Below are 14,679 nucleotides of genomic sequence, written 5' to 3'. Positions count from 1 at the left end.
CCCCTATAAAAAGGAACGGATATCCTTTGTGAGACTCAGTGTAATTACTTGCCAAGAATGAGTGGCTGGGCAGAGGTGATGAACTGTGGTGAGGGAAGTATGAATCATGTTATCCGTAAACTGGGGTATTCTTGGTTTTCAACGCCGAGTGCTCTCTTGAAAGTGGATAATCGCCATATGCCCCTATATGATGAGTCAAAACAATAAATAAAATGTGGAGAAACGGCTCTAGCATCTGACTCTGCTCAGCCTTCTCCCTTTTGCGCAGTGTAACCCATTGTAATATCAACCCCGGATGGCCACAACCTGGATCTCTGGAAATTGTTGTCGCCTATAAGCTCGAGCATCCACTCGACCCTTTCGACATTATCTGTTGGTTGTTTGATCCTCCGTTTCACGGCAACATGCAAGCAATAGACAGAGGACAAGAATAATGAAATACACCCCAGAACTGTACGTTTCACGCTCGAGCGTTCTACCCTGCAAAATTTACGGGATAGATAGGAAGCTTTGGAGCGCCTAGCCGGCATGCCAAGCAACCAAAACAGTGGACATTAGTCGGCATGATCGAGTTGAGTCAAAGCAGCATTCCTCGAGTTTGTTCGTCACTTGGCTCCGAGACTTCCGTTCCCCGAGCTCAGGTACTCCTCCAACCAAGAAAGGTACCATCCCGGAATTGCATAATTCCAAGAGATCGGGAGCCTTGACTCGTTTCTTGAACTACCTTGGCTGTTGTGACAAGAATGAGCGACCAGCACGTTTGACAAACGCGTCCGGCAGAATCGTACCGTCCTATCAAGTCAAAGAATACGCTCATCGTCTGACTATGTCCATGACCGTATATTTTGTCTCTTAGGCAAGAAATGGTACAAATTGTCAATCCACGAGCAGTTGCACATTAGTACTAGTTGCATCTGGTGGTACAAGCAGAGTTGAACGAACAAAGTTTCGTGGGTGAATTGGACCAGGAAGTCACGTTATCACAGCTGCATTATGTAACAATTCCCACAATGACTGCGGAAACGCTCGTGATGTCGTTTCCTTTTAGAGCAATGTCAATCACATCCAAATGCGATAGATTGTTGTCACTTACTTTCTTGGTAACTAAGACTTTCCAGACGGCATCTGGCGGACCACGCAACTGAGATGATTGGTTGCTTCACTTTGACTATCAAACATGATCGCCTTGTTCTGGTCATTGCTGAGAGATGCGTCATCAGTTACTGCACTGGTCCTTCAGTGCAGAATGGCAACAAGATCTTCCGCTTTTCTCCGCTAATTTAAAAGTCTATCCCGAATCAAATTGAGTAGCATGTTCTCCTTGATAGACGCGCAAAGTATTCCTCCTGTACTCATTCTGCATCTTTCTTCCCTGATGAATTATTTTGAAAAAATCGTATTTGAGGCTACTGTACCACTCCTTCTTACACAACCACCCTCCACTCCTTGACCCTGTTCCTGTCACTAACCACGCTCCTTCATCGCCCATCCAGTCTCTTTCCATAAACGGAGATGTCTGTGGTGCAGTTGCTAAATGAAAAAGGTCATGAGATTATGGCTCTCCGTGTATGTGCTTTATGGTTTATCTCGTTTAATTTTCTGACATCAAACTCGGAAAGTATACGACAGGTAAGTCGTCAACATGTTAGCGTAAGGCATATTAACCTTATCGAGTCTGAATAGTCGCTGCTTTGGCCCTTTTGGTATGTTTAGTGGCAGATTTTCACAACACGTTGAATCCGACACTATTTTACAGGCATACGAGTGTCTGATAACTATTGAGGCAGAAGTAAGTTCCACGTGAATTACATGTATGATCCCTCTTTTTAGCTAAGTTGTAATTGGTAGACAGCCCTCATATGGCCATCTCGGCTGTCGTTGCCTAAAGTGCTATTTCTCGTGAATCGATACGTGTCAATAGCTACTGGAATAGTTACCATGTATAGTAGGTTTTTTGAAATGGGCATTTTCTACTCGTATCTTGACGCGCTTCAGTCCTTGTTCCAGACACGGATTACGGCGTATGTCACGGCAGAACTCAACTTTACATGGGTCTTATTCTACCTCTCTTTCAAGAAATGCAAAACACTCTTCATTGTTTCTGGTGGTATGTTCCTTTCTTTTGCGTGCTTAAAGACCCTTTTAATGACTGCTTGGCCTTCAGCTCTTGCGTGTTCCTGTTACGTTTTCGCAGAAGGTGTGTTACTCGAGTTGTGTCAAAGCCAACTCTATAGACAGTTGAGCGCCTCTAGCTACACTCTTTGTTCGAGCATATGCGGTATGGGGACGCAAGTTATCGCTACTAGTTTTCCTGTCGGTCGTCCTTGCAGTAAGCTCTTCTCTCCAGTTAATCCGCCCTGTCTATTCACCATACTATTCACCTATTTGCTATCACTCAGGTCAGCGCAGTTGGAGTGTATTATGCGACTGTGCAGTTTCTCCTTTCTACAGAGCGTATATGAACTTCCTTTGCGACAACGCTACTTGTTCTGATGGATTATATAGCCTCTCCTCTCCGTGTATTCCACTCTGGTTGTCTTCTGGTGACGTCGAACCGTATTGAATGGATTTCACTCATTATCCTCGTCTGTAATGAGACAAGTCAGTCCTTTATTATAATTGAATAGGAGTAGTCATCGACTAATTATTGCATGTTTTACTTATATTCCTCTGGAGCTAGTTGCTCTGAACCTGCTTCTAGCAAGAGCTTTCTTATATTGTAAGCTCGTCGAGTTTCTCTTCTATTAGTATTTGTCTGATTTCTTGTAGATCGTAACCAAACATTGGCCAGTGTTCTACTGAGAACAATGGTGACCGATGGTTCGTTCTTAATTTTACTGTGAGTATGTGTTTTCAGATATTCTGCACACAGGGACAATGTACTATGTGTGCATCTTGTGTAAGTCCGGCATGCATAGCACACTAAGTAATACAATGATTCGAATGATTCTAGTGACGACAATTGCAAACGTGCTTATATTACGTCTTGAGGATGTATGTCATATATGTTCTTTTTCTTAAGATGATTTTGACGTTTACACTTCTTCCAGACTACCCTTAATTGCATGCTGCTCGTGTAAATATGAGACTACTTTCTGATCGGAAATTATAAGACTAATTGACACCTGACAGCCCACAGGGTATTCTGCACAGTATCCTTTGCAACCGACTTCTACTTAGGATTCGTGACGTCGGGAATTCCTCTAGCTTGCCTATAACACCATTGAACTCTTCTTAAATATTTCGACACCTTCCTGTTGTTTAATCCTCTGTCGAAGTGATAGTTTGGGTACTTCGTTGATTGATTGTATATTTTTGAAGCTTTATTGTTGATGATCCAGGACTGGCAGAATGACAGTCCACGAGAAGAAATGCTCGCTGATACGACTGCAAAATCACAGATTGCGAGCCCCGGTATTTGGTGGAAGATCATGTCGCAGTTACCCATACGAGTTATATCCTCATCTTGCGTGAAAAATGCTTTATACAAAGATGCGTAAAAGACTTGCATTGACGGTCTGTCGCCAAGCATACTCCTTCACCCGATCAGGCCACATTTAGAATAATGAAGCAGTTAATTCTTTTCATTGTGGGGTATTTCGTAAGGGTCTTGCTTTTCTCGTCGAAGTTCTTTACCAAACGAAAGTGTAAGTTCTAAGTCAATATACTGTATAAATGCGAAAGAACAGCCAACATCCCATTGGCATAAAGGTTGGAAAAAGGCGGAATTACACCGGTGAATCAAGACAGGTGCAAATAATACTTTCCTCAGTACATCAGAAGGAACCAATTAACTGTAAACAGAATCAAGGTAAATAGATGCTAGTCTATTGCAAGACTCGACCAGCATTTCCCCTGCGTTGTGCGATACGTTTGTCCAGCTCTCTTTCAAGCGCCATGCAGTTTCGGGTATTCACTTTATAATATGCAATCCAGACATCGCCCGCGATCGGGATTAAGCCAATGCCTTCTGAGACTACGTGACGAAGGTACATTTTACTCATTTTCTTCCAACCAAGACTGCAGGAGAGAGATTAGCTCATTATCGCTTGTGAGTCGTGACACGTATGAAGAAAGGACACTCACTTCGCTTTATGAATTTGGACATTCACCATGAGGATCCCGACCGTGGCATCAACGATAGCGCCGATCTCTGGTGTGAAGCCTGGTTGTGTCCACCATCCTCAGAATTTAATGTTTCTGTAGTTATGGCTCGTCTACTCACCGAGAAGAGCAGATGAACCGACCTTTGCACCGCAGATGCACGAGCAGCTCCACTCGAGACCATGCGCTCGCTTCCGCACCTTCGCCAGCAAGTCCTCTTCATCTTTCGTGAGGCCTTTGGGGATCGGTCGCTAACATCATACGTATATCATTACTTAAAGTTCCTGTAGAGGAATCGCGTACCTCTTTTCTTTTTCCAGTTCGCTCGTCAATGTAGAACCTCGGGTCTTTGACTGCATACTTCTCCACTTTTTCTTCTATCTGCCTTCCAAATAGCTTCTGAGTTATCCTTACCCATGCGTTTTGCTTCCTTGGTTTAGATCCCTTACCCGTCGGCTTGCCTTTCCTGCCTTTGGGACTTCGGGCATCATTAGTCCTTGGCGTCGTGCTCTTCTTTGCCATCTGTACGTACTTGATGGATGGGACAAGCTCTTGGCAGGAGGGATTGGGAGCAAAGCGGAACGTAAGCCCATAGATAAGTAAGCAAATTTATTTCAGTCGTCATGTAGATGGGAAACGATGAGTACGGAGGCTCGGCGGGCTGCTCGGAAAACGTATCTCGCCACCTTTGCGTAGGCACCACAATTCTGGAGAATCGAGATATTGCCTTGAAATTGCGCTGTTATTTTTAGCGAGGCGAGATCCAATGAGATGTCTGCGTACAACACTCTCTGGTTCGTTATGATCGACATACCCAGCAAAGGTCATACAAAAGAATGAGATGAGAAGCTTTCACAGTACAGTACAGTACCCATGAAGCTTTAACCAAGAACCCGATGAGAGCTTGTTAATTTGCTAGCCGCAAGTCAAGACAGAGTACTTTACAGGCTCTGCCTCGTCGAAGACCGGGAGTTGAAAACAAAAACTTAATCTGGGTAAATTTGCGGCGAAACGTAAGCAAAGTAAGATAATCGTCTTGAACATGAATTGCACTCAGAATGCTAACCATGAGAGAAACTCAAGCGAGTTAATTTGTTAATAGTAACTTGAGTTCGTGGATGATCTCTGAGCCATATACTCATCGTTTGATTCCTGCGTTTGTAGGTCTTGATAAGGTGGTACGAGCATCGAGAATCGAAAAAAGGTATAGGTCGTTGGCAAATTCCGATGCCAAATAGAGCCATACAGCGTGGCGAAAATGTGGCGGCTGAGAATCAGTGAGATGGATGTCTGTCTCCTATCTCAGCGTTAGTGCCACACAATTTTGAACAATGCAACTTTGCACCACAAGTCATCGGGCTACCTCTCCCTCAGACCTTGACTCTTTGTCGAATAGGCAACTAGGCCTCTTGTCCGCTCCCGCTAGCCGAAGGCAGTCGTTCGGAGCAAGAACGACGCTAGCATTGAGCACTTGTCAGCCGACGACCAAAGGACATGTGTCGATGGAATCCAGACATCAAGAATACTCGTCGCGGGTGCAGGCATGGTCATCTCAGACACGAAGTTCTGGAGAATGAAGTCGTCCCAAGCGAGCCTCCGGTCATCTGGTGCAACGTGTGCTGGACCGTGTGTGCTTTCTCTTCAAGTCAGAAAGTCTACAGAGGTACGTCCTACGCCACCTTTCCTCGTTTCAACATTCCTTCAGTGATGATAAACTTCTCGTTTACTTTTTGTTCTGCTTTGCGGATGCAGGCTTACGGGGTCTGCTCATTGACTTGTTCTACAGTCCTGTTCAAGAAACTGGCGAACAAGTCCAACCATCCTCAGACAATGCCTATCCTGAACCGCCCTCAATACAGAGATACCAAACATTCCGTGCATTTAATGAAGCTAGATATCCGGACGGCTACCCAGAGACGCCGGGTCCCGTGGAAGCCCAGAGGAAACCTTCGGTATCTAGTCATCCGCCAAACACTCCAGCAAAGACATCGTATACGAGCCACTCTTCGGCTCAAGGCAAGACCTCCTTCCATTCTTCAGAAGCCCACGCCATGCCGAATGTCCAGTCGAATACTTTATATTCAAGCTATCCTCTACCTACTCAAGCGAAATCGCCACAACTGGACTATTCTACAAATATGCAGGTAAAGACATCGAGTCCATACACTGGCTATTCCGGCGTCAACACATCAGAAACTCCGTATACAGGGTACTTTTCTACTGCTATCTCTGATACTCAGGCTGGGGCAGCATACCCAGGCCATCAAATCAGTGCCACAGTCCCGCAGGATCCGTCTTATTCTTACAGTACCCGGAATAATGTGCAACAGACGGGCTACTTACCCGATACCCGACCACTCCTTGATACTCCTGCGCCAACGCAATACTCAAGTTATTCTCGTCCTCCTGCAACTACGCCGTACTCTACGGTTCCTTCCAGCGCTCAGACTCAGTACCACATTCCATATACAACTTCTCCTCTAGACACTCAAACTCAGAATCCCTACATAGCTTCTCCTCCTGATGCTCAGGCTCGGACTCCTTACATAGCTTCTCCCCCTGCCACTCAGGCCCGGACGCCATATACAGCTTATCCTTCCGACGTCCAATCTCGGACTCCATATGCGGCTTATCTTCCTGGAAATCAGGCCCTAACTCCTCCTGAAACTCAAACAAGGCCTGCCTATCCTAATATAGCCTCTAATATCAATATGCAAACTAGCGCTGCATATGCTAATTATCTTCAAGATAGAAGAAATCAGATCCCCCGCTCTGACCGTCATGCGAATATTCCCTCCAGGCCTTCTCCCCAGGGAGCATCTTCTCCCAGTGTGCGGGGGAACGCCTCGCGTTCGAAGAATTCGTCTGGCTCTCGATCGCAAGTCCCTCCTGCTAGTCGTTCTGACTCTCGAAGTAAAGCAGCAGTGCATGGTTATTCTCCTGACGTCCAAGCTCTTCTCAGTAATCAGGCCTCCGGACGATATACGAATTATTCTCCGTATAGCATAACTCGCAAGGTATCATGATATCCTTGGGACGGTGATTAATTGGATTGTATCCCTAATATATATTTAGCGTATGTAATATTCTTGATTCATGTAATTATTTGACTGTTCGTTCTTAAGTATCTCTTTCTTTCGTTTTCCATTACGGTTTTCTGTTCCATTTGTTGTTGTCTCTCATATGAAATGAACAATGAGATTACGGATTCAAATAGCCTGGAGACAACGTGTGTCTCTTTCTCTCCGAATGTACAGAATAGCTACTTCGCAAGGCTGATAATGAATGGTTTTGCAACACTTGAAACGCACTCAATACTGCCTTTGACCTCTTCAGGGTTTTACCTCCAGCTCGCTTTACTGCAGAGCTCTTATTGCAGCTGAACTTATTCTTTAAAGTGTTAATGTCTGCTTTTTTACATTATGTAGAAGATCACTATTAGCAGTACTGTATTATCTATTGTCCGATTAAACAAGTTAAACACAGACAGATGAGCTGATTGTGAAAGTAAACATTAATCCTTTACTCCTGAAAAATTGTGTACTTTCCTCTTGTACTTTTGAGAAGGTCATATGTACTTTTCATCCTAGCAATATCAACATTCTCACTGTTTTTCTCTGCTTTCTCCCACCTGCTTTTTAGTCCAGCCATAAAGATTGTTTTCAAACTAGAGTTGAGGGAAAGGGCTCTTGAGAAAGCTGTGTGAAAATCTACAGATTGCTGTTTGCTAATGTCCTCTAACTCTGTGTTAGATGTTTGCCATTGGCTATCTGTTAGACCATATTCTGTTGCCTTGCTAATGAAAAACTGTATTCCACTCTTGACACCTTCCATCTTTTGTATTGTGTCCTGGTCTGGTTCTTGCTTGGAGTAAGCTGTGTGTGATTCATGCTTTTTTCGAAAAGATTCAAAGGACATTGTAATATTATAGTCCTGAAATCTGCAATAGTTGAGAGTAATTGACTGATTCTGTGATGAGTGTGCAGATGTTGTCAGCTTTATAACCTGAGACATGGTGCAATGCAAAGTAGCTTGCCTTTTACACACAGCTGACAAATTAGAATATGGTATGCAAACATATTTGTCCATATTCAAATATGTCTACTGTGACAATGATTTAGCACGCTGTGCCCAAACGACTAATGCAATGTTGTCTGTTGTCACACCAGATGATAAAAATAGTGTTCAAATTATGTCATATGTGATAAGTTTGCCTAAATTGCTAGCTTGCAAGACAGCCTGTCACATCTGGATTGATTCCCTGCCACCCCAGTTTGCTTCAATCCCTGTCGGAATGGCAGTCCACATCTAGTCGCCCACCTACACCATCACACTTTGTTGCTATTTTCTCAGATCTTTCTAAGAGTCATGAACAAGTGGATGAGCAATTTATTCAAAAGCTAGTTCCTGAGACGTGTCACTGCCTTAAACACTCAAACTGATTATACTGAATGTATCCAAGCTGTCAACACACGCCTACCAGTGCCCGAAAGGGAAAGGCTTTCAAGTAAGTGCAAGCATAGTGAATAGCAATGGAACTTCTATTCACCCGTAGATAGTTATTGTTCATACTACCTGCTATGTAAGAACCACTATCATAAACAACAAACATCAATTCCGGGGAAACGTTAGAACGAAAACGCTAAAACACTGTGATTCAGAGTCGAAGAAGGCTGGAATGGCATGGCGTGGTATATTGAATTTCCCGGCGTGGCTCCTAAGCGGATAAGTCGCAGCGAGTCTGAACAATATAGCATAAGTGGATATACCTCGAACGGAGCGAGTAATGCCAGCTCAAGTTGAAAGATAAACGATAACTGCTTCCGAATCATTCACACTTACCACCACCCTCCCACCGCTAACTTGCAAGCTTTCCTTCTGCTGAGTTCCGACAGGCGTACAAGTCGAGTCGAAGGTACCGCTTTCTCCAATGGTTACGTCGTTACCCGACAAAGACGTCGCACTAGGAGCAGTTAGGCGTTTCGTCTGTACTGAGGGTGAGTTCCGGCTGAGTCCAGTCAGCGTAATGCTTGCGGTACTACGCGATCCAGAGCCAGAATAATAAGCCGAGTTATAAAGGAGGATGCGAGAGGGGAGACTAGATGTGCCGGGGAAGACTGCATAAACGCCGATAGCAGAAGTTCCGGTGTCAAGCATAACGAGACGAGTCGAAGAAGAAGCGCCAAGGAACTCAGAAACGAAGTATGCACCATAGTAAGGTGCAGCAACACTCGAGCTACCCCAGAAGCAATAGGCCTGAACAACAGAAACTCAGAAAAAGTACAGTTGCACCACGAAGTATGCTTACGCAATTTCCGATAGTACCTTGATGGAAGTACAAACGATCGACCCCGGCGAGAGCACCCTGAAGAACGTAATCCATCACCCAAAGACCCGCACCGAATGTGGGGCTAATCCCGCCCCCGCCACATGTAGCTGAAAGAGAATTAGAGAGTGGAGAGGCAATGAGTTAGGCTTGCCTCGAAGTTCTAATACACGAAGCCCATACGAACCAGAGTTGGTCTCGCCGAGGAAATACTTTTTCCCTTGTGCATGAGCGGCGCGGGCTTCTGCAGTATATTTGCTTGTGTACGACACAATATCTCTATATGCAGCATACTTAAATACACTTTATACAAAAGCCGACTATCTGCTTACGAATGGCTCATTAAGCTAGGAAGATCTGTCGATGCACCACCGCAAGCTGACTGCGGATAAGAGTGGCCCGAGAATGTCTTTACGAATTCAATCGCACTTCCCAGCTTAGGAATTAATCCTGCTGTCGACCAAGACGGATAGCTCAGGTAGACAGCGCCCTGAAAAAAGTCCCCGACCTGATACATCATGTCAAACGTTAGCTGAGTAAAACAATACAAATATCAACATGACTTGTTCACCGACAATGACAAACTTGTGAACCAAGTCTTTTGGCTAGCCCCATCTGTTGTCGGAGACCAAGAAGCTCCATTAGCAATAGGTGAGCTGCTTGAATATACTGTTGGAAAAGGAAGTATCAGTGAATGTATTTCAAGCGAAAAGGTCAACGCACAGTCAGGCTCATTTCCTAATTCAACAGCCAACAAGCCTTCCACACGCCGAATAGCTTCCTCTGCAGCTGTACGAGTATTGACAATGTTATTGAGTTGTCGATTGAGGCCGATAGTCACATCTCCCGGTAGCTCATTGGCAAGAGTGAAAAATGAAGATCCAAACGTGAGGGACAATGGTGCATCAGCCGGTGATGCAACTGTATAATTGACAGCTTCAGTAAGAGATGCATCGTATGTAGCGCGATCTCTGGTGGTAAAGCGAAGTTCAGAAATGATTACAATAATAAATTGAAGCCACAGTTTATACATACTGTGTCGTTCCACCGATTCTGACCGCGGGAGGTGCACCTCTCAGCTCCTGGATGTTTGCTAGGCATGTTGTAGTACCACTCAATTCAGTGTATCCTGGGAATGCAAAAAATTCGATAGAGACACTAAGAAGCGATGGATCCACAGTAACAGCCTGCGTCGGAGCTGATGGCGGAACAGCGATCGTTGTTAAGGTTTGAGCAGTTGAATTATGCACGATGCATGCCAAAGCAATGGCAATAAAGAACGCTTTCATTGTTGTTGCTACCTGTCCTTTAAGTTGGGCAGTTATTGTGTATAATGGTCGTCGTAGTAATCGTGGTAGAACAGTCGACGATGGAAACGAGTCCCAAATAATTGTTACGTATACAATTTATATAGCATCTGGATGGTCGATTTCTCTTCATCGGAAGAATGAAGGCATGAAGCCGTAAAAATGACATCCCGCCGTATACTGACAGCCCGTCGAGTTCTTCCAGCTGCTATCAAAGCCGTCATGAGACACCGAAGGCGGCTAGGGTATCCGGAAGCAAGAAAGCAGGCTTGTGTTATGATCACGAGGTAGAACGCTACACAGACTTGTACACATGAGGATTTCCGGGTGCAAGTCTTCCGGATTCCGAGTCAAGGGGATTAAGCCACGTAGGAGAGTGTGCCTGGTGTGGACCTGCTCCAGTAGAGGAATATGGATCGACTTCCGATCTTCTCTATCTTTCATCTTCTGCGTTTCTCTTCGATTATAATTAAGTCAACGTTAAAGACTTGATGACATTTTGCGCCGGGCCGCCTAATGGATGAGACATCAGGTGACACGTAGTGTTGAAAATATTTAGCAATGCAATTACGTACCGGACAAGGCTGCATACTGAAAAGCTGGGTACTAAAACACTCTATTTCTCTTTATAGGCTGTAAAGTGCAGATAACAGAAAACGCTTTGCAAAAGTTTCCAACACAACAGAGTTGATACTTGATCCAAGGTTGCTTACAGCTGGGTAGGAAAACTGACTCGAGTTGAGAGTAGTAAAGACCTGAGTTCTACAGTCCCATGTAAATGTGCTTTGTAGTGCGGTTTAGATTGAAAATTAACTGTCAATAAAGTTGTGTGATAGTGGTTGACCGTTGAAAATAAATGTAAGTGCATTCATGAATCACTTTTGTCGTCGTAACCTTGCACTGATCGACCTTGCTATATTAATATAAGCGTATTTTTAATTAGAGCTTGGTAAGCAAACAGAGAAGGTAGTCCAATCCAAAGCGTAGAGGAGCAAAGGGCATTGGTACATATTCGTATACAGGAAATAGATAGGTCAGAAGAGGCGAATATATCAGTACAGGTCTCAGGATCCCGCCTCATTAGAAGACCACCAAACATTATGACCCTGGGATTGTCGGCTGACACGATTAATCTCATCTGCATTCTCGCAAGTTGTGCAATAGCGGTCGGCATTGTCATCTGTGTTCTCGTAATCTAATCCTTCCTCGTCGAACCATCGGGACTCATCGCCTTCGTTGTATGCTGAATAAACCGAAAGTGAGACTGACCCAGTTGTAGTAGTGTTTGCCTCTGAGTGAGGATCGAGGGCCTTCACTCGCACACCGTGGGTGGTCACCGCCAGATCCGTGTCGAAATCATCCACGACATGAGTGAACCAAGTGGAATACCTCGAAACCTGTGATGTGAACTGTGTCATATCGTCATCCATGGTTGAATCATCATGTGTGGAGCGGCTATTCGTGCCTATATTAGATAGGAACTTCAGCGGAAGCGGAGGATGACATTCTCGATTTGGGGTTTTGTGTCGTTTGTCCTCGTAGCCGTGCAAATTAAGTATAAGTCTAGATGCCATGGTCACGCTTATCCTGTAGAATCAAATCTATTTTTACAAAATGAGCCAATTCAATGATATAACCACATACACATGGGGTAAAAGGGCATTGTTCCCTGTGCTTTGCGCGAAGAGCGTAGAACGTACGGCCGTCTCCTTTAGAATGTTGGGTTATTGGTTCTAAGAAAGGGATAACGGACATGACGTTAACGTACTGAAAAGAACCCTACATTAGATAAATTCACCACTGTCATGACACTATCAAGCATAACGGGCAACATGAGTGAGTATTTATAGTATTGGCTAGGAAATGACAGCTTACGCAGCATAAATGCTTCCTAAGTTCACGTAGAAATAATCCAAAACCTGCTGTCAAGATTGCTCCTTGCCCTAGTCAAAGACATTTACTGACCATCACGCATCAATAGGCTGGGAAGACCGGCATAGGTTCTGTGTTCTCGCATGATTTTAACCGTTCTTGCTAATGTTAAGCTGAAGACCACGGCGTCAAATACAGTTGACAGGATGACAGTAACTTTGAATGCTGTATAGTTTCGATTATCTATGAGAACCGACATTTATACAGCCAAGTATAACTTACGAATGTCACTAATAAACACATGGTCCGTTTAGTTTGAGAAACAAAATATACAAAACGACACACATACGACGTTTCAAATCCAGGTAGACAAGTTATAAATGCACTTTTAGCTGAGTTACCCAGCCCAAAATTATTGAGGATCCCGAAGAATTTAGTTATTGTCCACTGGATCGCAGACGATTTATTAACCCATTAAATGATGTTTAAAAAAGAGCCTACCGCGGAAGTGACGATAGTCGACGAACCCAAAACTGCAAGAAGACACAATATCTTCATGCTTCGACCATACAAGGCATATGTTCTCAATGTCAACAATACTAGGATAAATGCGGTTTAGATTGACTGGACCATACACACGCCACAATACGAAAGTCACTCTTACTGGAGATAATTACTTGTGTGATTAGACTTAGGAAACTCCCGACCCGGATGAATCTCTTGCAGCTGACATCCGAAATGCGTCAGTCAATTCCAATCATCCGAATTAATGGTCTCACAACTAATCAATCCAAAGATGAGTTGAGTGCTCGTAATACGTTGCATAAGACATATGACATACAATAACGCTTGTCGGTGGGAAGAAGTTGAGATATATCACAAAGATATACCCGAAGAATGTGATGTACCGGTTCAGCAGGAAGAGGACGCTGCTGATTGTCAGTTGGCGATACCAGATGCGTTTCGCCTCCATGCGGAATGTTAATAAATGATCATAATAAAGCACGACTGGAATGGAATTAGAGACGGATATTATTCAATCAAGGGATCAATACCGATTGATGCAATAGCATAATACTGGAGAACATAACTGTCGTAAAGAGAATGACAGGGAATGAGCACTTAAAGTTAAGGCCTAGACAACAACTTCTCCTACATTTGCTCTATAGTCTCAAAAACTAAGCTGCGAGGAAAGAGCGACATGAAAAGAAGACTGAAGGAGGTTTTGGAACCAGGAAGCTGTTCTAGAGAGGTCTGTGACGGCCATATATACTGCGCAGTGCAACCTTTTGCGAACACCGCGCACATGATTAATTGTTGAGGACAAAGATATCAGTCATTCAATAAGGATCATTTCGAAGCATATGGGCGTCGCAGAGTCAATTCTACCGAACTTGAGGTGAATTGACTTCGCAGAGGGCGCCAATCAAAACCCTCACGGTTGGTGCCTGTCATTTGAAGTTGAAATAGCTACATTGACACTTACGGAAAATAATGCTACACGGAAGTTCCGCGGCGAAGGCCATGTCTCGACACAGCACAGGACCTTGGAAGTGAACAACACGCACATCCCCGACAGATACTGAATGGGACGAATTGATAGACCACTTCGATTGTCATTCCATCAATATGCCTGCTTATTAAATATAAATAGGCAGATATAGTTAGAGTGGCAACTTGAAGGGGAGCCAATCGTCATTTCTACTGCAGTTGAGGTAACATGTTAGTGATAATCGCGGAGACTCGGGAACATTGCAAGTCGTGAAACCCGACTCACGTTGTCGGACAAGCTTAGTGATGAACAATGTGATTGACAGATGATCATTGATAAATATTGATTGTTGCAGGGATGCAGAGACTCTGAGAGAGGCTTCGAGCGCGAGCGACGAGTCTCACGAATTGTGACGCTTTCATCACGTGATTTCCCACGTTGATATAATGTGGCAACGGTAACGCCGGAAATGAACTCGGCAAATACTTACCAGTGTAGATTCTGACACTGATACAACTCTGAATCAACATATTATCAAGTTTCAATGTGACAGACCTATTTCTGCCACAGTTATACTA

At 44.2% G+C, this 14,679-nt stretch overlaps 4 protein-coding genes across 4 annotated transcripts; 1 reads left to right on the top strand and 3 right to left on the bottom strand.

Moving 5' to 3' along the window:
- Positions 1 to 1,512: 1,512 nt before the first annotated feature.
- On the top strand, positions 1,513 to 3,500 carry FOMMEDRAFT_151564 (uncharacterized protein; the record flags this gene model as incomplete). The annotated part of the gene is made up of 10 exons (XM_007262530.1): positions 1,513 to 1,566; positions 1,620 to 1,629; positions 1,684 to 1,703; positions 1,757 to 1,789; positions 1,849 to 2,107; positions 2,165 to 2,197; positions 2,253 to 2,329; positions 2,400 to 2,454; positions 2,506 to 2,585; positions 3,342 to 3,500. 10 exons carry the CDS (start codon positions 1,513 to 1,515, stop codon positions 3,498 to 3,500), a joined length of 780 nt encoding a protein of 259 aa, XP_007262592.1.
- A 101-nt stretch (positions 3,501 to 3,601) lies between these two features.
- FOMMEDRAFT_138355 (uncharacterized protein) lies at positions 3,602 to 5,220 on the bottom strand. The gene is made up of 7 exons (XM_007262529.1): positions 5,171 to 5,220; positions 5,050 to 5,095; positions 4,888 to 4,983; positions 4,408 to 4,831; positions 4,226 to 4,355; positions 4,087 to 4,165; positions 3,602 to 4,020 (listed from the first exon to the last, which is right to left on the bottom strand). Exons 4-7 carry the CDS (start codon positions 4,624 to 4,626, stop codon positions 3,828 to 3,830), a joined length of 621 nt encoding a protein of 206 aa, XP_007262591.1. The 5' UTR covers positions 4,627 to 4,831; positions 4,888 to 4,983; positions 5,050 to 5,095; positions 5,171 to 5,220; the 3' UTR covers positions 3,602 to 3,827.
- A 3,601-nt stretch (positions 5,221 to 8,821) lies between these two features.
- Positions 8,822 to 10,719, bottom strand: FOMMEDRAFT_25640 (uncharacterized protein; the record flags this gene model as incomplete). Its single annotated transcript, XM_007262528.1, has 8 exons — positions 8,822 to 8,845; positions 8,947 to 9,360; positions 9,413 to 9,540; positions 9,618 to 9,709; positions 9,763 to 9,938; positions 10,002 to 10,099; positions 10,154 to 10,401; positions 10,466 to 10,719. The coding sequence occupies 8 exons, from the start codon at positions 10,717 to 10,719 to the stop codon at positions 8,822 to 8,824; spliced, it is 1,434 nt and encodes a 477-aa protein (XP_007262590.1).
- Positions 10,720 to 11,770: 1,051 nt separating this feature from the next.
- Positions 11,771 to 14,227, bottom strand: FOMMEDRAFT_16941 (uncharacterized protein). The gene is made up of 12 exons (XM_007262527.1): positions 13,766 to 14,227; positions 13,665 to 13,699; positions 13,449 to 13,617; positions 13,274 to 13,335; positions 13,111 to 13,208; positions 12,959 to 13,056; positions 12,892 to 12,899; positions 12,703 to 12,834; positions 12,613 to 12,628; positions 12,506 to 12,548; positions 12,382 to 12,446; positions 11,771 to 12,324 (listed from the first exon to the last, which is right to left on the bottom strand). The coding sequence occupies exons 1-12, from the start codon at positions 13,915 to 13,917 to the stop codon at positions 11,802 to 11,804; spliced, it is 1,401 nt and encodes a 466-aa protein (XP_007262589.1). The 5' UTR covers positions 13,918 to 14,227; the 3' UTR covers positions 11,771 to 11,801.
- Between the last annotated feature and the right edge of the window lie 452 nt (positions 14,228 to 14,679).

Source organism: Fomitiporia mediterranea (genome assembly GCF_000271605.1).
Source record: "Fomitiporia mediterranea MF3/22 unplaced genomic scaffold FOMMEscaffold_2, whole genome shotgun sequence".
Lineage (NCBI taxonomy): Eukaryota > Fungi > Basidiomycota > Agaricomycetes > Hymenochaetales > Hymenochaetaceae > Fomitiporia > Fomitiporia mediterranea.
Note: the sequence above shows the minus strand (reverse complement) of the source record. Positions and strands in the feature narration are given on the sequence as shown.